At 50.3% G+C, this 25,249-nt stretch overlaps 1 protein-coding gene across 1 annotated transcript; it reads right to left on the bottom strand.

The window, feature by feature from the left end:
* Positions 1–2,181: 2,181 nt before the first annotated feature.
* Positions 2,182–8,431, bottom strand: LAG3 (lymphocyte activating 3). The gene is made up of 8 exons (XM_059838209.1): positions 8,124–8,431; positions 7,722–7,893; positions 7,284–7,510; positions 6,758–7,015; positions 6,292–6,585; positions 5,691–5,981; positions 5,307–5,422; positions 2,182–2,806 (listed from the first exon to the last, which is right to left on the bottom strand). Exons 1-8 carry the CDS (start codon positions 8,176–8,178, stop codon positions 2,699–2,701), a joined length of 1,521 nt encoding a protein of 506 aa, XP_059694192.1. The 5' UTR covers positions 8,179–8,431; the 3' UTR covers positions 2,182–2,698.
* Positions 8,432–25,249: the final 16,818 nt, after the last annotated feature.

Genomic DNA, 25,249 nt, shown 5'->3' with positions numbered 1-25,249 from the left:
CAGTTAGAGAAAGGAGTGATGGACCCAGCCAGGGTCAAACCACCACATTCTGGCATGTTGAAAATATTAATTTGAGTTTTGCACCTGCAGCTGTATCCTTATGGAAAAGCATTAGGTCTCTTTCCTTCATATGTCATTTGCTTTATTTCCTGTTTCTGTTTATTGACTCCACTTGAAACAGGTTTCCAGATTTGTTTGCTTTATTGTGCAGACTCTTGGTCCTTCCACCTCAACTCCACTGACTTGCCTTGTGCCGTCTTGGTTTGGAAATATTTTCCTACATATAGAAATAGTTTCTAGGAAGGAAAATCTAAACTGCATAAACACTTCCAGGCTTTTGCTCACTGTAACTGCACCATGTCAGGCATCTGCCTGTCGTGAGAGGCACAGTGAACAGCTGGGTACAAGCTCAGTGTTGTTGAACTTCTTTCAGAGAGGCAGACAAAACATGGAAAGGCTGGATGGAAGTGATGCAGAGAAAGGCTCTGTGCCTCCATGTAAACCAGCACTGCTCCCCTGCTGGGCTGCTGCCTCCTCTTCCAGAGCAAAGGGCCTGAGCAGAACTGACCATGCACAGAGATGGGCCTGTCCAAACTGTCAGAGAGAATGTCCCAAAATCTGGGAATTGTACCTGAAAGGCAGTGAGTCAGGAGGAGATGGGGAAATAACAAAAAAGGGGATGTGATAAAACGTGGTAAAATAATGGCCATCCATGGTACCATAGATTTGGGAGTCACTCTTTTCCCAGCCTTTGTGATGGGAGAAAAGAAGACGGTGAAAGTGGAAAGCTTTTAGTTCAAAACTGAGAGAGGAACCATTTTCACACAGTGAATAAGCAGATCTGAGGACGGATTGCCAGAGGAAGTCAGAGAGTACAAGGAAACAGGGAGGTTTAGAGACAGACCAGGCACACATCTGAGCAATGAGAACATCCAGGCTGGTAACAGGCAGTGCTGCAAGTGTTGCCCACAGGAGGAGAGAGCATCCCATTGTGTGTGAGGAGAGAGAGCAAACCACTGTCAGGCACTGAGAGAATATTCTGTGATCCTGGTGGATTTTGGATTGTCCCTCAGCCCCATGGGGGTTAACCAGCCTTTTCTCTACCTCCAAAGCATCTGGCAGAGAGAGGTGATGGAGCTAGACAGATCCCTCCCACCTGAAAAAAAGGGCAGCATTATCATTTGCCTAGGAAGATGCTGGTACCACGCTGGGCTGTCTTGCCTTAGTTCTGCTCCAGGGTCTGCCTGAAATTGCGTGGGGTGGTTGAAGCAGACAAGTCTGCTGCACTTCTCTAGGATTCAGTGGAGAAAGAGGTGTTATTTTCAGTAAAATACATGGATAGCTGAGTGGCTAAAGAGCTGTGGAGCCCAGAGGTGCTCCCTGGAGTGGGCTAGTTGTGACTTTTGGCTGTTGCCGTGCTACCTGCGGTCTAAGGATACCCGGGTGCATTCACTACTTGAGTGCCTGAACCTTTTGGGGAGGGAAGGTGGGAGCCACACAGTAAGAAGGTCTGTTCATGTGCCTGCTGAAATAATAAAAAGCTGTTCTGGCTGTGGTGACCTTCTCTCAAGTCAAGAGAATCTTCTGTCCTGAACATGGAGCAGCCTCAGCGTGGGGACCCAAATGGGAGAAATCCACGTGTGGCTCTCATTACCAAGTGTTTCCTCTGGGGCTGCATTCAGTGCCTGCTCAAGAGCAGCACCACAGTCCTCCATGGCTGTTCAGAGGGGACGTGAAGAGCATTTCTGACTGCATGAAACCTAAACACATTGAAGGTCTTGAGAGGTGGGGCCTGGCAGACTCACGCTTACATTGCTAAGTGCATCCTTAAAAGAGCCATAATGCATCTTGTGGATCTTTCAGGAAAATGTGAGGACTGAAGGAATAAATGAATGAATGGATAAGGACAGTCGGATGGGAGGGAAAAAAAAGGAAAAGAAGGCTCTGAAATGCAGCAAAAAGGAAAGACTGAACCTGTGATTCTTCCTTCTCTAGTGGCATTTAATTTCCCCTTCCTCGCTGTGAAAATGTCAGAAATGAACAGGCAACTTCAGTAAAACAGAACTGAAAGAGAAAGGGAGGGCAGCAAAAGCCTTAGAAATGGCTTCACACAGGCAGAGGTACACCCAGCTCTGTCAAATAGGCACGCTCCTCCACAAGCACACACGGGGGTCAGCGGGCTTTTTCATCACATGAATTTATTTTAAGTTCTAAAATTAGTTTCTAATAAGTTAAAATGCTCAAAATGTGTGACAGAGCAGTGAGCAGGGCAGTGCAGGGAGAGGGAGAGGAGAAGAGAGTGAGCATGGGGGGAAAAACATTGTCAGACTGCAGGGGAGATGGATTCCAGCCACGTCCTGCATCCAAGTGTTCCACCAGAGAAAGCCTGAGAGAGAGGCCCTGAAGGAGGGGCAAGGAGGGGGACAGAGATGTGGCACCGAAGCAGGCAGTAGCTACTGGCTCAAATACTCCCAAAGCATCTCTGCTGCTGGCCACCTGACTGCAGTGGTGAGTCTGCCTCGCCCTGGCTGCAGCTTCCAGCCCCTCTGCAGGTACAGAGCTCCCAAGGTCCCCAGCAGTGCTCTTGCCATGCCTACCCCCTCCTGCAGAGAGAGGTCTGCACGGTGCCCAGCCCTTTCCCTGTGGCACACAGAGTTTCATCCTGCCATGCAGACCAGCCCGGATGCCCCTGCTTCCATCAGCACTCCGTTTGCTGGATCTTCCCTTTCTGCTTTTCCTCCATGGACTTCCATGGCACATTGGCTGCAAACATCCCTTCCAGTGCTGGGAAGGCAGGAGCCCGTGCCTGAAAGGGAAGCAAGAGGCTACATCAGACACAGGAGAGAGGCTGAATGGCACAAGTCTGGGCTTCTCCCTGCCATGGAACACAGTCCTGCTGCTTGCAACCAGAAGGCTCCCATTCCCTGGAATGGGAGAGCCAGGGAAGAAGACACTCTCTGAGACATGCAATTCCTTCTGGGGAAAGCTGGCTCAGCACAATCCTCTGTGGTGTGATGGGCATAAGGAATTACAAAGACAGGACCTGGCTAAGGGAGAGCAGTCACTGATCTGGGCAATGGTCAGGCCACTGTCAGGTTTGATGTATGTCAGATCGTACAGCACCTTTTTGGAGAGGTAATAAAGGCATGAAGGCTTGTGCAAAATGAGATAAGGACAAATTAAAGACAGAACCACTATCACAAGTGACTTCCTAGACCGTGAAAAAGAGGTAGATCTCAGGGCACCTGATAGCAGTATAGGGTTACACACAGACAGTACAGCAAGAAGGATGAGATTAGTTAGAGAATGGCATGGTGGATGTGATGTCAGCTAAGAGGAAGGGACTGGGGTTTGCTGACAGGTTTCTGCCAGGCTGAAGGGAAATGAAAAGCACAAGTCTTCAAAGACCAGTCATTATTGGCACAGAGAGTGTGAAAGTGCTAATGAGTTAGGCAGCTGATAAAGTTGAGGAGCCTCATTTGGAAGAAAGAGGATGAAAATATCATGCAAGACACAGATATTTTAGGGGAAGGCAGCACTAACCTGAGCGATAGGATCAATGAAATGCAACAGTACTAATCAGACATTGATATATCAGGGGATTGGAATGGGAATTCCTAATATGTGGACAACAGCCCATCGGGTGTGCACGATACACCACGGGGAGCATCCAGTTTCCAACCAGCACAGGAACAGCAAATGCATTCTCAGAGGATGCCAGCAGAGAGAGAGAGAGAACCAGAGAAGAGCTGATATCTCTGCTCCAGGCACCACCTCATCTGCACTCTGAGGGAGGGTGAGCCCAGCGGGGAGCCTAGAAGGGTGTGAATCACAGAACCAGGGGGTGGTTGGGGTTGGAAGGCCCTTTGGAGATGATCCAGTCCTGCTAGATCAGGGCCATCCAGAGCTGGTCGAGGAACGCCCATGGATAGAGGAGCCGTGCTGCCACACGGGAGCCTGGCTTGCTCAGCATAGCAGGGCCTTGGGGGCATATGCAAATGCTTTGGGGTGCTGAATATCCTAGTGGGATGAGAGCTGTCTAAGCAGGCAGCTGGACACCCATTTCCTGCTAGCTGAGGCTTTACAGGTACACTGTCAAGGGGTTCCAGTCCAAGGATTTGGGCCAGAAAGGTTGGCCCTGATCACCTTGCCCTGGCCTTGCACACTTTAGAGAGTCGCACAGAAAGTGTGAATTTCTGCCTCATATTATCCTTTACCATCAGTGCTGATTAAGGACAGATGACGAAGAACCTGTCACGAGCTGCTCTTGCACTACCCACAGTGGTTTCTTTAAAATTTCCACCTTGCTTCTTTTGTGATGCTGTCTGCCTTCAGTCTCCAGCCACTGGGACTTGCTAAGACTTTTCATCAATTTTGTCACATCCCTCATCTTCAGCTCGAGGCAGTTTCAAGGCTCCCAGCTCTTTCACCAGGGTAAGCTTTTCCAAACTCATCTCGCTCCGATCGCTCAGCCCCTTCCCCGCTAGAATTGTCATCATGGGCCCTTTCCATGAGGCTAAGTAGGAGGCAGCTGCATCACAGCTACTCCCAAAAGGTGGCCCTTGTCTGCAAAAGGAAACCCTGAAGGATGATTTTGCCACCTTATTAATTTGCAGAGTAATAATATGAAAACTTCAGAGAAACAGTCTGACTTGTTTGCACAGTTTTTTCCATTGACGTGCTGGGGAAGCATGAGTTCTGGTCTGGTCTTGGGGAATCATAAAGGCAAGGTACAAGGCAGAGTCTTCGGAGGACAAGATACTGGAAGAAGCTGAGCAAACAAAGGGCATTAAGTTGCAGGAAGCTGAGAGCTGAGGTGTGAGGGCTGAGCCAGAAACAGCAGCCTGGCACCAATACTGGTGTCTGGGCACCAGCAGACATTGGTACAGAACAGGAGATGGTTACATGAGAACATCCAGCTAGGGAATGAGAGAGGGGACATCTACAAAAGCCTGGCAACTAGCCCTCCTCTACTACAGCATGGCTTGATCTCTGGGGGAATAAACACGAAGCTTTTCAAGGCTGTGATTGTGCCTTAGGAGGTTTTCTTTCTTCTCCGAGGTGTCTGACCTGCCCCTGAGGAATGCTGTGGTTAGCCAGTCCTGCCAAGGCCCAGGTACAATGTGCCAATGCCACAGCTTTCCCTGTGTGTCCATGACACCGTCAGCAGGCTGCTCCAGCCCCGTACCTCCTCTGGCCACTGTGTCCCCAGGACCTTTCACTGCTGTCTCTGGAGTAATCTGGGGAAGGTCAAATGAGGGTGGATGTAGAGGAGAGATAACAGAAGTGGGGTGATGGACACTTACCCTTTTTTGTAGGGCCAGAGCCACAACACAAACGGCAAGCAGGACGAAGAGGGTGAGTGTGAGCCCAAACGTAACCTGCCCACTTAAGATAGAGGGAGCGCTGGAGACCTGGGCACCTGTGAGGAGGAACCACAGTTAGGAAGGAAGGGATGGTTGATTCTGCACCGAGGAAAGGGTGGGACTGCACAGCAACAGGCAACATAGGAAAGAGGTAGGCGGGGAACTGGAAGGAGCAGCATGAGGAACTGGTGAAAGCTAAGAAGATGGGATCCAAGTGGTCCAAGGAGAGAAGGACAGGATGAGGTTGAGAGAGGAAAGGGCACCAGAGAGCTAAGTAGGGTGAGGAGAAGAAGAGATTGTTTGCAGAGCCACGGGGGACAGTACCTGTGATCTGCAGATCGTACTCCACTGCTCCCAGTCTGCCTTCTGGGCCGTACACGCTGCATTCCCAGGTGCCCGTGTCCTTTTGTGACACCTGGGGTATTTCGAAGGTGGGTCCCATCCAGGAGCTGTGGCCCTCCAAGCCACGGGGAGCAGCCACAGCCAGCTTGCTCTTAGTGGGGGCTGAGTCAAGGTGCGTCCACTGGAAACGCTCGTGTCCCTGGGAGTGCGAGAGTCTGCAGATGAGCAGCAAACGATTCCCCTCAGAAACTGGTCCTTGGATGCTCGGAGTCACTGTGGCAAAGGGAAAAAAGCAACCTCCAGGCATGTCCACATCTCTTCCTCGTCCATCCTTCTGCTATTACATCTTTTCTTTATTACTTCCTCTACACTATTTTCTTTGCCTTTCTCATTCTTAAGAGGAATAATCAAGCCACCCAGGAAAGCCCCTGATTCCAGCAGAGTCCAATGCAGTGCAATGCCCTAAACAGAGATCTTGCTTCCTGCCCCAGGCTGGGAACCCATGACCAGGAGCTGCCCATGCTCATTGCACAGACAGTGGGGATGTTTATCTGCAGTGAGGGACCCCAGCCTCTCCTCTCACCTGTAACCACAGCCAAGGTCACGTTCCTGCTGATTGTCCTGTGTCCCACCGAGACAGCGCAGCGGTACTGCCCTGCATCACCCGGCCCCACCACGGGGAGATGCAGGGGGAAGCTTCTGCTGCTCAGGTTCTGGGAGATGCCCCTCTCCTCCAAATGTCCTCCTGCAAGGTGACTCCAGTGGGCTGTCACCACCCTCATGCCAAAGGCTCTGGGAAGGTAGCTCAGACTGCATGGTAGATCGGCTGCAGAGCCAGCTGCTGCATAGACCACAGGGCTGGTTGGGCCATCAAAACCTGAGCCAGGGAAAGAAGGCAATGTGGGGTGGTGCCTGGAAAGAGCTCTGCAGGGATGTGACTGACCTGGGAAGTGAGGACAAGGTGGGAGCTGGGGCCATGGGGGTTAGTCAGCCACATCAAAGGGATCAGCCTGGAGATGTTGGGGTATCAACACAGAGGCTGAGCTCACCTAGAATTTGCAGGTTGAACGTGGCAGAAATTATCTCCTTATCAGAGTACCGAAGCTGGCAGCGCCAGGAGCCCGCGTCGCTCATGGCTGGATGGAAGATGGAGAGAGTCCCGGACGAGAAGCAGAAGGTCCTGGAGGTGGGGCCCAGGTGCTCGTTGTGGAACCAGCATGTCTCCACAAGGCTGGCCTGGTGGCTGGAGTTGCAGCTCATCGAGAGCAGCTCACTTTCTATCACAGGATTGGGTGGACTGAGGGTCACTGCAAAAAGAAGGGTTTGTGTTGGGGGAGAGCAAAGGTTGTAGGGGAGCTACCAAAGCAGCCCTTTGTGTCTGCACTGCCCTAACTTCATCCACCAGGCAGCTCTCCCTTCAGAGCTGAGGGCAGACAGCAGGAAACTGCACTTTCCAGAGGCTGCTGCCTGTGCTCTCACCTGCCCTGCCAAACACGGCATCCCCCACCCTATGCCACCTTTACAACCTCCCCAGTCCTAAAATCAACATTCCCCAGGTTTTCCATCCTCTCCTACCTGTGATCACCCCCAGCTCCACGTGGCAGCTGTGCACCTCTGTCTTGTATTTCACCTGTGCCTCGTACAGCCCAACGTCCTCGCTCCGGACCGGGACAATCCGCAGGGAGAAGTTGCCATTGCGTAAGGCGGAGTCCTGGAGTGACACCCGGGGCTTCATGAGCTGTGCTGTCTTCTGCAGGCCCGAGTACCCAACTTCCAGCACCACGTGTGGCTCCTGGTGCACACTGGAAGCAGGACAAGTGAGCAGCTCATGCCAGAGGCCAACGTGAGATCAAGAGAGGGGACAGGAAGAAGGGAATATGGGGAAGGAAGTAATATGGGCAAGGAGGGAATATGGGAAAGGAGGGAACATGGGGAAGGGGAAAAAGGGCTTAAAGGGCCTCCAACCCCCCCATTCCCCCAGAAGGACTCGTATCTCTCGTGGCCCTGGCATACCTTCCCCCATGCCTCTTCCACAGCACAGATATCTTGTCAGGCAGCTGCTTTGAGCTCCCCCGTGTCTTTCTGGGGCTCAAGTGGCAGGGAAGCACGGCTGAACTCCCCTCTCTGACCCACACTTTCTGCTCCCTGCTTGTCCTCTCCAACAATCCTGATAGGATGTGGCCAGCTGTAACAAGATGGAGAGTTGAGCAGAGAGCGGGATTCAGTATTATCCCACTCTGGGGTGGGGATGCCATCTTTGCCAGGCTGGGTTAGGATACAGGATGATATCTGGGCACCTTCTGTGGAGTTGGAAGGGCAGAAATTCTCCCTTCCAGCCTTTCCAGGGATCAAGGAACACCCAGACTCAGATTTCTGAGCTACTCTGCCCTCCCCAATATGTTCAGCCCCTCTTACCAGTGAAAGGCAGCAGAGTGAAGATGAGGAACAGCACGAGGGACACCGGCCTCATGGTGGCATCCAGGACAGGGGCTGCTTCTCACTCAGCCCTGTGCTTAAGGTGTTCCAAAGCTTGAAGAGATCAGCAAAAATGAGGCATGGGCGAAGAAGGTCGTCAGAATGGGTGGGTGAGCCCAGAGGGGTCAGTGGGATGTGCTTGCTCTCACGCTCTCTCTCTCTCTCCCTCCGATCAAAGCATTTCCCTCAATGCCTTTATAGCGCAGGTGGGCAGCGAGTTTCCTCATATCACTAAGAGGATGCGTCACGACCAAGAAAGCAGCAGGAGCCCGAGGCACGTGAGGGCAGAGGAGGGAGGGACCAGAGACACCGCTCTAAGCATCTTTTAGTGGAAATTCTTTGGGTCGCTGTTGTTTTTCTTACACGTTTCGCTTCTATATAGCCAGTGGAAAAAGTGCAGAAGACACTTCCCAGCAAGTACCCTTCATGTTTTTCTTTCATCTCTTGCCTTTTTTGGTTTGATCTTCCCGTCTCTTACAGATTCTCTCTAATTCTTTCAGGGTTTTTGAGAACAAGTTGGTCTTTTTTTCTGCTGTTCTTTCTTTTGTTGGTTTTCTTATTATTATAATTTTTTTTTCCCCCTTCTTTAGTCTTTCAAATGTGCTGACTTCTTGGCTTTTTCTCATTGGTCAGTTCACAGGCAGCATGAAGAAAGGCTGATGCTCCATGCTAAGCTCCAACCAGGACACATGTGGCTCATCAATCTAGAGTCTAGGGATAGTATGGGACACACCTGAGGTGGTCCAAGGAGACAGAGAGGAGCATCCAGAGGGAAAAAATAAGCACTGAAAAGATGAGCTGTGTGCTGTGGCACTCTGAGGAGTGTGAGGAAGGGAGCCTCCTGCTCCAGCAGCTCTGGGGGAAACCCACTCGAGCTCATGTGCTGAGGGGGCTCATCCTAGCCCCCATGCAGCTGCTGACCTTTGCACAGGGCAATTCATTTCCATCCACGTGCCTCATCCTGGGCCCCCTTTTTGTCTCAGAGAACCCCCACTGTTGTGGTTCACAGTTTCCAGCTACCCACTGGCTCTGACTCTTTCAGATTATCAGCCCTTCGTGATAAGTGTCAGACACCCAAGCCCCTCCGTGGCTCATCCACCAAGGGCTTGGGCTTTTTCTGAGGCTGAGGGAAGGGAGGTGACTCATAGTGGTTGCTTCTTGACTGTAGAAGGAATTCTTATTTGCTCTCTATTTTTCCTCAGCTGTGTGGTGGAGGTGGAGGATAAAAGAGAGCCAGTCTTATGCTCCTCCTCAGCAGAACTCTGTTGTAGGGACAGCTCTCAGGTCTTTCATCCCACGTGGCTCCTCAGCCTCCTGAGTAGTGGGACTGGTGTTCAGGTGTAGCCTTGTGTGCCTCTATGCCCCTGAGGGGCTGCTCTGCAGTGGCCCTTCATGCCCTCTTGTGTGACACAGCCCAGGGGACTGCATGAGAGAAGAGGAGACGAGTGAAGATGGGGGAGAACTTGTGACAGTTAGTTGCCAGGAGGTGTTTTTTCCTCCTGTTCATGAAAAACAGTTTGTGGTGACCAGTTCCAGCAGAAAACAACAAGATCTCTTTCCCTTGAATCAGCAGCGCAAGAATGGTGTGAGTGTGTGGGTGCAGACGAGAGAGAGAGAGAGAGAAATTGAGAGAGAGACAGAGAGACAGAGAGAGGGGAGGGAGCTGGAACTGTGGTGGGGAGACACGTAGGGCTCCACAGTCCAGCACCCTCTGCTCCCCTTCTCCTGGGTTTTTTTTTGGAGACACACCAAGCTCACTGCTCTCCCCATTCATTCCGACCCTCCCTTCACTCCTAGCCTTGGCACGCTGGCAGTGTCCCCCTCTTGGCCCCCAGACTATCCTTAGTGGAATCTGTACCCTGGGAAAAGCTTGTCTCTTGTAAGGAGCAGCGGAGGAGAGGATGTGCTTCCATCCTGCTGCCGCTTCCTCGAGAGGGGTCCCGAGGGACTGATGGACAGCCCTGGGAAATGACGGGCACTGCCTGGCACTGGGGGGACATCTGGGGCCCGGGGCTTGTTGTGCTGAGCGAGCACGTTGTGAAATGAAGGTTTTGGAGGCGCCGTTTTACTCAGCACCAGGCTATCTTTAGCAAAGACACAGTGGTGACGTTTCTGCCCAACAACCCACTTTAAATGCTGACTCCTCGAGTGGCATTTTCGTCATCTCCCAGAACAGGACCCCGGCGCAGAGATAACAGTGACCGGAGCAAGATCAGCACGGGAACCTCTTCCCAGAAGCGCCCGTGTGGGTCCCCTGGGCGGAGAGGCTGCCAGGCACCCGTGGCACTCCATGGGAAATGACAGGCAGGGAGTGGCCAGGGGCAGGGGTCAGGAGCCCAGCTCAGCAAATGCTCCTTTGCTGTGCCAGGCGTTAGGAGCTCCAGCCGACTTCCAGGTGCAGCCACAGCAGATCTTAGAGCTTTAGCTGGTCAGAGAGACCCCGAGATGAGTTAGAAAGTCTCTTTTCCCAGCCCGGCCATTGCAGAAGGAGTCAGAACTCTTCAGTTCTCGGTCTCAAGGTTGTTTATTGTTTCTTATCTATAAAATTCTTTCTCCTGTCCAGCCGAGGTCCTCTCAGCAAGACAGTCAGAGGCACTCTGGCTGCCCCCAGGGGGTGTTATCTTTTTATACTAAAAACTACGTGTACAATATTTACAATTACTTTCCAATATCTATCACCTATGTTAGACAGTGAGCTTCTACTCTAAACCAATCTAAAAGTGCCAACATCACAGCAGAAGATGGAGGCCAAGAAGAAGAAGGAGAAAGGCTGGACACACCCAGATTCCTCCATCTAGCCCCCTGAACCCCCATTCTAAAAACCTTTAAAATCTATTTTTCACCCCATGACAAACTAATTATTATTCTATTTCGACTTTCGTGGCTTGCAGATCTTCATTAAAGGTTGGTAATTTGCTCCATGGGTCATAATCAAAGTTACAAAGGCGTCTTGGGCTCTGTGCCAGGGTCTCTGAGCCCCCTGGCAGGGGTCCTGGCAGTCCAGGACAGCCAGAGGGATCTCCTGAATTCCAACAAGCAGACACTTTGCGCACAACCTTAATACATGGATTTCTTGTCTGTCTTGGCATGTCTTACAGATGCAGACCACCCTGACCAAGAAAAATAGGCGTAGAAAACTCTGCTCTGCAGTATCATCGAGGTAGTGTCGCAGAAGGAATTTTTGGTTGTGTTTCCAGATTGCTGTGATACCATGTTCTCCTCTGAGACATTCCACTTTCTCATTTTGGTCCTTGCAGCGTCAAGTGGGAAGCTGGTCACAATCTTCTGCTTCATGCTGACGTTCTGAGGTGCTGCAGAGTTTATTTGCAGATTACAGCTGATCTAAGGAACCACACCGTGGCTTGTAGCCTGGCTTATCAGCTGGTCTGGGTGTTCCTGAGATAGAGAGCTCCACACAAGGACCTCATGTAAAACATCCTGACTGCTGTTTGCCCAGCACAAAAGCAAACACAGCAAGCAAAAACAAGTTACTTACTAATAAGAGATAACTAATAACTCCATGGCAAGGGACTGTAAACAAAAAGCAGCCACACCTGGGGAAACAGAAGGGAAAGTCTGGCAGGGATGGGGTGTGAGCAAGAGCTGCTGGGCAGGTTGGTACTCAACAGGCGCCTGCGCGGGCAGCAGGGTTCCAGGGATCAGGCTGGGATTAACTGCAAGGCTTCTGGCACTGACTGGGAAGCTTAGGGAGCTAAAAGACATCTAAGGTCAGCTGCAGAGGGGAAGGAGTGGAGCTGCCCCTCTCTGGGCACTTGGGACAGATGCAGTGGTCCCCAAGCCACCGCCGCGCTGCTGCAGGGGGGCCAGGCAGCAAAACATGGGAACAGAAAGAGGAGAAAGAGTCCTTGCAGTGCCCACATCTTTGTGTGAAATGCAGAGTGGGGAAGTGCCTCAAAACAGCACCCCTGGGGTAGGGGGGCATCAAAATAGCACCCTTGGGCTAGAGGGATGCAAGCCACTCTATCCACACAGAGAGCCACGGGGGTTTCTACCAAGGCACCAACCCGAGATGCATTCTGTGTATGAAATTAAGTTGAGGGTGGGCACAGACTTCCATTTTTGAGGGAGGAAGTGGCAGCTTCTGTCTTCTTTCTGTCCCTCCGTAATGCCTGGAAGCAGCAAATTATCCCCCCTAGGGGAGGGATATGCCACATGTCAGAGGGACCCATTCGCCTGAGGTGAGGGTCCCAAAAAGGAGTGAGGAGAAGAGGATTGGAGAGGAGAAAGTTCACATCACTCAGCAGATCTGGGTGAAACCAAAATGTGCCCCTGCAAAAGTTCTTGGAGTAGGAAGAGTGACTGGATGCCTGACTGGGTGGCTTTTCTGAAAAGGGTTTTTTTTCCAGGTTTTCAGAAGGTTTGCTGGATGGGCAGTGCCTGAGTCAACACAGGTCTCTGATATGGTGCTGAAGAGAGTCGAGCAGTGGCCTGCTTCCCAGAATCCCACAGAAACACCTTTAAGAAAGCATAGCTTTATGGGGGTTTTGGACAAATCTGCAGCCTCTTTCTACAGTGCTATAAGGCAAACACCCTTTGTATGACAATCCTCAGCAGAATATCCCAGAGAAACCTGAATTAGAAAGTCAGGAACAGCACTGGGAGGTGCTGGCTGAAGCCGTGGGCTGCATTTCTGCTGAAAAAAAAAACCAAACTGGTGATTTAATAAGTAAAGAGAATCTGCAGCATTCATGGGCATGTTTGGCAACTGGCAACTTGTATCTGGGCAGCATTCTCTGTGGAGAAGTGTGAAACTATTCTCTTCCAAAAGACCCTTCCTGCAGGAAAGATGGGATGCTGCAGGATCCCCTTCAGTTGTCTAAAATTACCTGTGGAGATGGTGATGGCTCATCAGTACCTTGGCCAGTATCTAGTTAAGTGATGTCTTTGATGCCACAGCCCCTGTGTTTTGCAACACAGAGGGTGAGGTGGATTAACTACAAAAATCCATGCAGCAGGCTGGGTCACATTTTGACTCATCTCTCATTGCAGCATTCATGCTTTTAATGCAATGGAAAAATATGCAATAGCCTCCCAAACATCCCAGGGCTGCAGTGGCTTTTCTCAAGGGCAAACATGGAGCTCAACATGTGGTGGCAAGGTGGTGTCAGGACAGGCTCTGAGGCTGATGCTGGACTTGCAGTGAAACCAGGGCACCCAGATTCCCCCAACAGCCTGCAGAAAAGTCCCTTCTTAGGTGTGGCTTCTTTGTTTTCAGTCTCTTCACAGTTTTGCAGGCAGACTGTATGACTGCTTTTCCTGGAGATTTTTTGGCCTGTGGGACCTCCAGAACAGATGTGGGTTGTGTCTGCTGGTCTTAAGACCCAGCAGCAGATCTGGGGGATCAATGATATTTCTCCTGATGCCAAGAGAGAAGGTTTGATCCACATATTTCAGGCTCATATCCCCACTGCTGCTGTTTCTCTCAACTGAGGGTATAGACTTCCCTCAGAGAAAACTCACCACAAAAGGATGTGCCTTCTGCTCCTGGGGCCCAAATCCTTTCCGTGCCCTACTCTGGGCAGTACCATGGGTCTCCCCAGCACAGGAGAGGCACCTTGGTCATGTCAGGGCACAGAGGGCTCTGGCTCTAGGCTTAGCTGCACGTGTCCAGAGGAGCTGTGAAAAAAAGATGTGATCTGTGCCGTGTTTTCGTGGTGCATGGTGGCAGGAGAACAGGAGCCCATGTCTCATGGTGCACTGCATCTCTGGGAGCTGCAGGCAAACACTTTGTAAATAGTGAATATGTGGTTTCTTTCTTAGTGGGGAAGCTAGATATGGAAAATGTAGGGTAACTAAAGGAGCATGTGATGCTATGAGAAATCATTTGCAGAAGAGTACAGCCACGGGGAAGGTTGCTGTGGGTGATGGCACAGCAAGGAAGAGCACAGCAGTGCTCCAGAATAGTCCTGAAGAGAACAAAGTCTTTGATTTGGAGATCCCCAGCCATTTGGCTCTGAACAAAAAATTGCTAGGGAAGGAGATGGTGCATTTTTAAGCTCAAAGGGTTCATTGTAAATCAAAATGGATTTATTCCTTTATAGTTTAGTTTTCAGCTGGATCAATTCTCTGCTGCTCATCAGTGTTGACAAAAGAGAGGCAGCAGGAGAGATGAAAGGGAGGATGGGATTGCCCCTCTCTGCAGCACTACACATTTGTGCTGGGTTAACAGGATTGTGTGCCAGACTGCAATTCAGAGGGTTCTAGCAGCTGAGCTGTTTTTTCAATTTCCTCTCCACTTGGCAGCTCATGGCAGGTAGCCCCCTGTATGCTTCTCTAAGATATCTTCTACTGCCCCACTAAGAAAAAGCCCCACAAAACCAAACAAACCCTCTTGCTTGTTAGTCACAGCATCACAGGAAGATTCAGGTGGGAAGGCACCTCTGGCTCTCCACTCCCCTCTCTGCTCCCAGCAGGGCGATTCTCAGACTAGACTGGGTTGCTCAGGGCCTGGCCCAGGTGAATCCTGAGCACCTCCAGTTGTGGATAATCACTGCTTGCTGAGCTCTTGCCTTTAGCACTGCAAAGAGACCCGGCTGGCTCTGAGTACCCCTGTTCTCACCATGCTGGGAGAGGACTGGCACACACAACAGGCTTTCCTGGTCTAAGGGCTGGCCTTTACTCACCCTCAAAGGAGGCTGGGACCAAAGAGCTGCGACTATGAATGGACTTGAAATTCCCAGGGAGGGATGGGGTCTCCTGTGTCACTTTGAGGGCTGGGAGAGACCCGGGTTCCCAAAATGGAGAGCAAACTAAATATTTGAAAGTTGGTCACTGGAGTGTAACTGAGGCGACAGGGAGTAAACATGGGTTTAAGCTTGATTTCTTTTTTTTCTGTGCCATTTATAATTTTTCCTGGTTCTAAGAAGTTTCTGTTTGCAGACATCAGATCCCGTTCTCCAGGAGGAGTACATACACTCTGAGCAGCAGTTCTCTCCCCTGTGACAGGTTTCTCTGCCAGGTTTTCCTCTGAAAGCCCCAAAAGACCCAAGGACTCTCTTTAGCTGCACAGCGTGTGAGAGAGAAGAAGATAAAACAGCTAATGCTTTTGTGGCCTGTGTAAATACTTCAGACCCTTTGCTGGGGAGATGAAAGTGTCCTGGAAATTCAGACTATGTGAGCTTCCAGTGCTAGGCTGCCACAGGATTTGTTCAACATCCAAACCCCCATGGATGTCTTACACTGCCAAGACATGGTTAGGAGGCTTCAGAGCTCTGCAGGTGTGACTGTCCCTCCTGGCAGGGTGCATATATTGGCAAGGTTCATGGGAAGCCACTGCCTCCTAAGACCCCTGGTAAAGTCACACTTAGAATTCAAACATAAGGTTCTGTGTTGAGGAACAAAGTATGTGGATCACACTTCCAGAACAGAATACAGTATCCTGGGAAGACAAGACTCCCGGGAGGAAGATGGATGATAACATGCTGTATAAAATGGGATCTCAAAGAGTGAACAGATTGTGTTACCTCTGTTTACAGCACAAGTTACTGGAATGTGTCCATATATCAAAAAAGGATGTGGAAAAATGGAAAAGGATTTAGAAGATCGGTACAAAAAAAAAAAAAAAACTCACTTGAGAGCCTGGGGATCTTACTTTGAAATGAAAAAACTTGAGGTGTTTGATTTCTTCTACCCAATCTGAAGAAAACAGTGGTGAACTCAGGCAGCAACTTTACTGCAAGCAAAAGAAAATTCGTTTTATGTGTTACAAGAACTGTATAATTCTTGTTAGAGGATGATGTGGAGGCCAGGAGTAAAATGAGTTCAAATACAGATTGGGTTATTTGTGGAGGATCAGTTCCTCTCTGGCTTTCAGATCTGCTGACCTGGTATGAATGGCAGCTTAGGATGTCCCTGACTCTTGCACAATCCATCTTTGATACTTTTTTCCCATGAGCAGAAGATGTGAGCTAGAGGCAGGCGCTCCACTCCAGCAGAGGAACACACAGATGACCAGAGGCTCTAAATTAAACCCCAAAATCTCTCTGGAAAGGAGGTACATGCTTCTCACAGAAAGGGACTAACATGGGAAGAATTCCTGTCATGGCCTCTTCACCACCTGCAGACTGTTAACATGAAACATGGGCGATGGCATCCCCTTTGCTCAGCCCCAGGATATGGGACTCTGCAGGATTAAGGGAATTGAGCCAGACAATCACCACCATAAGAATAAAACAGTGTCTACTCAGATTTCTCCAGGCTTTTCCCTTACTCACAGCCCTGACTGGAAGGGCTCCCAAAGAGTTGGTGTGTGCCCTTTTCAAGACTCAGAAGTAAAAGCCAGCTTGTCTTGCTCTGCAAGAAAACTCCAGTGGAGGGAACCCATGGATGAGCATGACTGCTGAGCTGAGGCACACGAGCCACAGGGAAAGGGAAGGAAAAAGCTCCTGGACTCAAATGAAGTGAAGTGCTGGTGGCATGTGGGAGTGGGGACTTTCCCCTGAGTTTGGCAGGGACTGCCTGTTTTTTCCCTAGCTACAGGTGCTCAGAGGGCTCATTTGTTCCAGCCCTGAAGGAGATACAGGGGTTTCTATGTTTTCTTTATTTTTTTTTTTCAATTGCTATAATTTTCTTCAGTGTGTTGCTTATTAAGTCAAAATAAAAGTCACTCTGAAGGACTGCTAACCCCAAGGGCTCTGTGTGTCCCCTGTCTGAACTGTAAAACCAGATCAGCTTGTGCAGAGGAGGAAATACAGGCAAAATGGTCCAGCCACGAGCCAAGGTAAAGTTCAGAAGCCTTAATAATGGAAAAGGAGGCTACAGTCATACTGGCACAAGAGTAGTTATTCAAAAGGGGAAAAAAAATTAAACCAAGCCAAGAGCAGCAGCATTTCCTGGTCTGTGAAAAACAAATGTTTGGGATCAATGTAAAAAAAGTGAAGTCCTCAAAGTGAAGTGGCATACTCATTCAAGGGTCAGAAGATGATTTGGAAACCTTCCCAGGTTCTTGAGGGTGGGATTCCACCTTACAGCTGTTTTCATGAGGAAGCAGATCCAAGAGAGATGCTCTTCCAAGCTTGCCTTCCTGTCTCAGTGCCACAGGGAATGACAGCCCCTGGCTACATACTCACTGCCACAATTTCTGATTATATGGTCCTTCATGGGGTCTAAGACAGACCAATGTAAAATTTTGGTTTCAAAGGAGGAGGATGAAAAAATGTGAGTGTGTAACTAGAATAGGGAATAACTAAAAAGACTTCCACGGCATGTTCCTACAGACTGGGCACAGCTGGGTGGGTGATAAACTGTGCTGAGGGTGGAAAGGACAGAAAACTTTAAAAATGCTATTGCTGCCATGTAGAACTGAAGCTGTGGACAGTGAGACAAACAGGCTCTACCTCCTAAGGGTGGGACAGTCAAACTCCAGAGCTCTAGCCAGGGGATCCAGTAAGGGAAGGAACACTTCTGGGAAAAGGTCTAAAATCCATAGGTGCCTTTCTAGTGGAGGTCCCTTGGGCTTGCCTTGGACTGTCTAGGCAAAGGACTGTGCCTCCCGAAGCCAGAGAGAGACACCTGTGTGCGTTCAAACCATCCTGTGGACAGCAGCCAAGACCAACCTGACCCTGACTGGACCTCTCAGCTCTCCAGCTTCACCGCTGGCGAGTGAGCAGAGCCATTCCCAGCTCCAGCCCGCCCTGTGCCCGGCATTTCGGGTTCAGGGACACTGGGATGAAGCCTGCTCCAGTCGTGCATTCAGGGACACGTCGGGCTGGGTGCCACCAGGGGGCCCTTGGCAGGCGGGAAAGCAGCGCTCCAAGGGCTCCGGCCCTGCCTCTCCCTGGGATAAATCTGTCCCAGAGGATCAAGAAAAACAACACGAGGTGCGCCCTCCACGCTGAGAGGCACCGGTCTGAGGCACGTTTGGTTGTGCTGCCGGCTCTCCCAGGGTGCTGCTCTGTTTCAGCAACTTATAAATGAGAAGCTTGACCGGGCCAATATTCAAGCAGCAATCAATTTATTAATTACTGTGGTAAAGTATGAGCAACACAGCGCTGGGAACAGTGGGGGAAGTTCTCCCTCCGATAGTTGGGGTTTACAGGTATTTATAGGGGTACTCATAAGCTTTCTCAGCAGTTTCTATTCCCAGTTTTCACGTCACAATTCTATACACTGTTGTGATGTAGTTTTTCTCAGGATGTATCCCAGAAAAAGGAGTATCCCAGATGGTGGTGGTTCAGTTTCCAAAAGAAGGAAGAAGTCTCCAAGCTGGTGAGGTCCAGATTCCAGATGTGGGTCCACCTTTTGATTGCAAGGACTATAAATCTCATAACAGTGATGTCCAGCTTCCCTTGGTCAAAACTATTAATCCTTGAGTTGATGTCCATCTTTGTTTCTCAAGCTGCTTTTCACTGTTTTGTTAAGGCGTGGGATAAGCATATTTGCTTTTCATATATTCTAAAGCTATAGTTTCAAAGATCCTTACTACAAGCAATATTCTAAAATCATACTTCAAAAGGTTATTATTGCAAAACTCTTTAAGGCTTAGCTACAAGCAGAAAGTTCCTGTCAAAAAGCAACATCCTTAAAGCTTTAATTCAAATGCTCCTAAATCAACTTAAGGCTTATAAAGGTTGATTGCAAACAAAGGATAGGTTCAAAGGCCTTCTTCCATGCTTTGCTTTTCTCAGTTATTATTAGAATATGTCTTTATAACTGTCCTATGGTAGGTTTCCACCCATATCACAATCACAAATACACACGCTGCCTGTATGTGCCTGACACGAAACACAGCTCTGTATTTCACAAGCACACGCAGAGGGCTTGGGAAAAGAGATCGGGGCTCAGCCTTTGTGCCCTAGTTGAGTTGAGGCAGGAGGACTTGGTCCTGCTGGAGGTCACCCCGGAGTCCTCAGGGATAGGAACACGTGCAGCACTGAGTGTTGTGCAGTCCAGCAGCCGGGACACCACAGGTGTCACCACTCCGTCCCAACTCTGTGACACCCCGTCCTCCTTCCTGTCTCCAGTCTGGAATCCCATCTGTAGGCTTTTCACACTTGGAAGTAAAAGCATAAACAGCCCTGGGGGATACTGGGAACACCTACAGGGATCCTGCCACAGATGGGAGATTTGATCTGGAGTCAGGATTTGATCTGCAAGCCCTTTAAAGCATAGAGAAACTGAGGCAGAACAGGATCCTCTCCCATTGAGGCACTAGAGTCAGCATGGCACACCATTAGCAATGCCATACCACAATGCTTATTTCCACAGCTAGGAAAGGGATTCACAGACCCTGAAGCAGTCTGTATTTTCTTTAGTTATGAGAAAAACCTCCTGACTCATTTGAATTACAAGGCTGGCTTTTCCAAACATCCCTACTGAATCTTCTGTGAAATTTACCTTGTGAAGAAACATCAAATTCCCAGCTCAAATCTGGGTCCGTATTTACCATGCTGCTGTCCTGGAAGCTCAGGAGGTTTGTTGGAGCCATATTCAACAGCTTCAGCTCTTTTCAAAACTGGATCTGACACAGGAAAATATTTATAAGTACCAAGAAACCTCCCAAAAGGAAACAGCAACCAGCTATAAGTTTTCGGGTGTGCTTATGGACAAGCCTACCTGGGGTTGTACTGGGCTTATGCTGGGGAGTGCTGTCCAGCAAAGACCTTTTTGTGCTGCCAAAGGGTGCTTCAGGCAAGGGGCTTTGAAAGTTTTCATTACAAATTGTGCAGCCTAGTAAATGCATCCTAAAATGATGCATGAATTGTTGTAAGACCGGGGAAAGTCTAAGCCATGAGTCTACCTGAGCTGCCAGCGAGATATTGGCAGACACATGTAGTCACAGGGCACTGGAAACTGGCTATTTTTGATTCATCTTACACCTGTTACTGGTTGCAGGATCTTCTGTTTTGGATGCAGGGAGCCCTGGGAACATTTTGTACTTAGGGACAGGATCCTTCACTGCAGGACATGTAGCCAAACACCCTGCTGACACGACCCCACTGCGTGGCTGAAGGGACTGAACTGAGAATGAAGCACCTTGTACCCAGATAGGACACTGGAGAAGCTGACCTGGATGCTCTGAGATGCAGAGTTTTAGATACATGGTAGAGAATGGGAGCAATAAATGTCATTTCAAAACCCACCAGAGGTTGGTGCACAGAATGTGCAGCTCCTACAGCCCCCTGGTGACAAGCAGCATCAGTCAGATGTCACCCACGGCACACACAGGAATTGTGTGCCCTTCTGAGACAGTGAAGCCCCTTCTTCTGTGTCTAATAGGATATGCCTCCCACAAGAGCAAAGCTGTGCTTGGTGGCACCACGCTGGGCCCCTGAGCCATGCTGTGTGCCTGAGACCCTTGAACACTTAAGAGACCTTAGGTCTCCCCTCACCTCTGTGACTGTCCAGGCTTTGCTAAAACCATAAAAGCTCACCAGGAAATAGTACTGGGATTGCATGGCAAGGTTTTAGTCATGGAGGAGCTCCAGGGGTGGTTTCTGTGAGAAATTACATGTGATGAACTGGCTGCAAATCCCTGCACTGCTGGAGGGGAGGAGATAGAGAAAACTGGGAGTGAAAGTGAGCCCAGGAAGAAAGGAGGGGTGAGAGGAAGGTGTTTTAAGATTTGGCTTTATTTCCTCATTATCTTGTTCTGATCTGATTATTAATAAATTAAATTAAATTTTCCCCAAGTCAGGTCTGTTTTGTCTGTGACAGTAATTGGTGAATGATCTCTCCCTATTACTATCTTGATCCATGAACCTTCCTTGACGTGAGCCTTTACTGTATTTTCAATCCCCCATCCTGCTGAGAAGGGGAGCATTAGAGCAGCTTTGGAGGACTTCTGGGGTCCAGCTGGGGTCAGCTCAGCACAGAAGGAAACCCCAAATTCACCCGCTGATGAGACGTCCTGTCCATCTGCAATCTGTCCTGAGCCTGAGCCCACACATGTAAACACAGACTCCTTCCCTGAGACAACAGACTGGAGCAGCCATGAGCATGGCTGGCTTTGACTCCGTGTCTGAAATAAGGGAGAGAGGTGGGAGGGAAAAGTACACGGCCTTCCTAAGGATCTGGGAAGGCAAGTGCTTTCAGTTTCCCATATGGCATAAGGGACCTGGCAGAGCAATGTGTCTCCTAGCCAGAGGGACTAAAGAACCCTTGATCCCAGGGGGAGAGGAGGAATAATTGGTCTCCCCTGTTTTTATAAAGCTAGTGCAACAAGGTGTTTATGGACTTTCCTGAAGCAAGAAGGGTTTTCCTCCCAGACCAGCAGTGGCTGGAGGGCTCACTTTTTCCAGGTCTGAAGGAGGGTTCGCAACTCTGCCCATGTGATGGTTTTGATTATTCCAGTCTTGTATCATCTGTTGAGATAAAACTGGTGTGAAAGACAAAAGAAGCTGGGCAGAGGGGATCATTTGCCTACGGGGAAATGAGAAGGTGGCGGCTATAAGATACAAAGAGTATTCATTTCTGGGCTCAGGACTTCAAAATATTTTCAGACTCAGCTCACATTTTCAATGGCAGGCCTCTATTTCTTCCCATGTCGCAGAAATTGGTAGGTGGAAAGGGACATCTCAAGACCCCTACCCAACTCTCTTGGTCACATCAGAGCTGATCCCAGAGCTACATCTGGTTTTATTCACCCAGCAAGACAGTGCTGTTGCTCACCTGCAGCAGCCAGAGCTGTCCCCATAGGTTTGGCACCCCTTTCACAACCACAGCCCTCAGGAGGTTTGCTCATCACTGTGGTGGGCCCAGGTCCCTCCTGTCCAGTGACTCCTGCCAAGGAGCAAGGGGTCACTCGCTCATCCAAGCTAGGACAGGGACCCAGCTAAGACCTCGCAGGTAGCTCTACCTGCTCTCTGCACTGGTGTCAGCATTTGCTTTTCCAGACCTGATGGCACCGAAGGGCCATCAGAAGCAGAAATTGTCAGTCTAGGGAGAAGTTTAGCAGAGCCTGCAAGAGCACGACTGCAACACCTCCACAATTCCCTCAAAGCAAGCAGACCTGGAGGAGGAGGAGGAGGAGAAAGAAGGAAATCTCCGGCGCTGCTTGGCTGGCAGGAGTAGATCTGCTGTAAGCTCGCAGCATGTTCCATGGGAAGCAAGGAAGGGACAGCTGAGGGAGTTCTGCCCCCAGCTGATGAGGTTAACAGATGGCCACAGGAATTAAATGAAATGAGCAGAGAATTAGCACAGAGACGAGGAAGGCGAATAAGGCCCCGAAAAGGCATCATCATTTCTGAGGAATCACTGGTGAAGACAGGCTTTGTTCTTACCCTGATGACACCAGCACAACACGACTGATCTCATTATGGGAGAAGAATTGGGCTGAAAGATGAATAAACCTGCAGGCTCGGACACAAACCAAGCACAGAGGCAGGCTCAAAATGAGGCAGAGTGCAAAGCCCTGCATCCTCAATTTTTTCTGGAAACCTATGCCACTGCTTGCTGAGCGCACTCTGTCAGCCAAATTCCACTGGATTCAGCATGGATCTTTGTAGATCTACAGGGAAGGAAGAAACTGTGTGATTTTCTATTGTGTTATCTGTAGCCCTCACCTCAAGTCAGAGGTGATGCCCTGCAGGTCACCAACATGAAAAAAAACCCAAAGCAGATATTTTTCTATTTCTGTATCTCTAGCTGCATCTTCTAACTATCCACAGACAATGACAAAGGTGTTCAATAAAAATGAGTTAGGCGGAAGAAATAGTAGAAACTGGGGAATCAAGGGGCCCACAGAGACATGGAGAAGCAGTCTAGCAGCCCTTTGTCACTTCCCTCTGTCCTGCAGTATTTCCCTCAAAGGAAAGGAGGGGTGGCTGCTCGCATTGCTAGCGCTGGCCTAACAATCAGCTGCTGCCCCACTTCCTTCTGGATGACTGCCTGGATAGAGCCCGTGGTACTGCTGTTGCATCCACGTAGGAAGCAGAGATGGAATTATGCTTCCATGACTTCTCATTAGCAAGCACACTTTTCACTACCCCCAGCCAGGCACTGCACGGGTGGTGGGGAGGAAGTATGAAAACTCTAATCTGCCTGTGCAGAGATGGTATCATCCGCTGATAATTCGTCTTCAGTACTGAGCAGTAAAAGCTGGCTGCCAAGCAGAAAGTTTGGGGAAGTCCTGTGGACTTGCCCAAATCTGGAGCAGAGACTGGAATCTGTAATTTTTTTTTTTTTTAATGGAGGAACGCTGGGCATACCAAATGGCACCAGCGCGGCTCCGAGGTAGGCGCGGGCTGGAACAGCCCATCGATCCCAGGCGGAAGCAGGCAGAGGCGGTGCGGGTCACTCCTGGGCTGGAGCAGCCCATCGATCCTGGGGCGGTGCGTGTCACTCGCAGGCAGCAGGACCGGCTTTCGGACCGCGGCTCCCGGGGCAAGGAGCCCCCGCTGGCTGCGGCTCCAGCAGCCGGCAGCTCCACCAGGAAGGGGCTGCGAGGTGCGGCGTGACCCCGCCCGGGAGGCACCGCGGGCAGCGGGGACTTGGCAGCAGCTTTGTCCCTGTGCGCGGCCCCGCAGCGCGACACCGGCACCGGGAGAGAATGCCAGCGGATGCTTTGCCCCTCTGGAGACGAGTAAGGGTTGGCGCTTCCAGAGCCCGATCCACCGCTGCAGCCGGAGCAGCACAAAGCCGCTGACGCTCACACAAAAGTTGGTATTATTTACAGCTCCCGGTGGCTCCTTGCGCGGCTGCCAAAGCACGAGTTCAGAAAGAAGAAACACGAACGGCAGCTTTAAAGGTCTGCTCAGATAAAAAGACAAACGCTTGACAGCTCTCCCCAAGGCAGCTGGCGGGACAAAGAGCCGAAGCTCCTGCCTCTCGGAGCGCTCCCTGGCCGTCCCTGGTCGCTGCGACTGTGAGTCACGCCTGAAGGCAGCCAGGGCAGGGGCCACGGGACAGCAGCAACACCGGGCTGCAGCCAGCAGCTACAGTTTGCTTTCCCTTCCCAAACCCCTTCTGCCCAACACTTTCAAGAGACTCAGGACAGCCCTGGAGCTTCGTCCCGCGTTCGTGCCATGCCCTCGCTGTAACCGCAGCGGGACAGGGCGAGCAGGACCCAAACACGCGGCCGCAAGGGGCCCCTAAATACCCAACACCTGCCCTTTGATCAACCTCCGGCTCCCCTCTCCACCCCCACTGCCCACAACTTCCACCCACCGACCCCTGCAGGATGTCAAGACACAGCCATGCACGCCAGCGGTTTGAAACATTTTTAAACGCTTTTATTTACAGTGCTTGTTGAAAACAATATATATATTTATATCTATCATCCTCGTGATGTCTGTGCCATAGAAAACGCTGTGGCTATATTGCCTTTAATTTACAAAAAATGGTCACAAGAAAATCTGAAGGGAAAAAATGGAAATCAAAGTTTGGTCCCCAATTGTGTCTCTCTTGATTTGTTTTAAAAAAGCCTCCAAATTAAAAAAATACACAGCTCAGATGAAATTCATATATAAAAGCAACCCTTATCTTCCGAAAAATTCACGAGGGCCAGCTTGCTGTCATGTAAACTTGGAAAAAAAAAGAAAAGCTTAAAATAAAATCCTGTCTCCGTGTGTCGCTTAATAGAACCATTATTTGCTCATAATATTCTTTGTCTCTCAGGGTTCAGCAGGAAAGCTGCAGGATGAGAAGAGGCCTGGGACTGGGGAATGCACCATGAGATCTGTGCCTGCACCTCCTGGCTCAGGGAGGAGCTCTGGCAGCAGGGCTGGGGAGCGGGAGCTCTCAAGAATCTCATACCAGTGACAAAAACAGGCGGGCAGGTGACAAGGGGACGGGAGGTGCTTTGCCACGTGAAGCGCCTGGCGAGGTTGTGTGCCCAGGAAACCATGAGATTCTTGAGGGAAGAGGAGCACTGGGAAGTGGGGCGCAGTGAAGGGATGCAGGGACAGGGGAAATTTCAGCTGGGGAATGATGTCATGGACGGGCTAGGTCTTTGGGTGAGAAGGGAACTGCTGTCTTCCCCGTCTGAGAGCATTTCTAATCTTTCCTCATCTGAGATTGTGTGAAGCCAGAGGCTAACGGGCAGTGCAAGCACAGGCTGGAATGGAGGAGGAGAGATGGACGGAACAGGGGACATGGGAAGGGAGGAC

Source organism: Haemorhous mexicanus, chromosome 2 (genome assembly GCF_027477595.1).
Source record: "Haemorhous mexicanus isolate bHaeMex1 chromosome 2, bHaeMex1.pri, whole genome shotgun sequence".
NCBI classification, from domain to species: Eukaryota; Metazoa; Chordata; class Aves; order Passeriformes; family Fringillidae; genus Haemorhous; species Haemorhous mexicanus.
The sequence above is the reverse complement of the archived record's forward strand: the minus strand, read 5'-3'. Positions and strand labels throughout refer to the sequence as shown.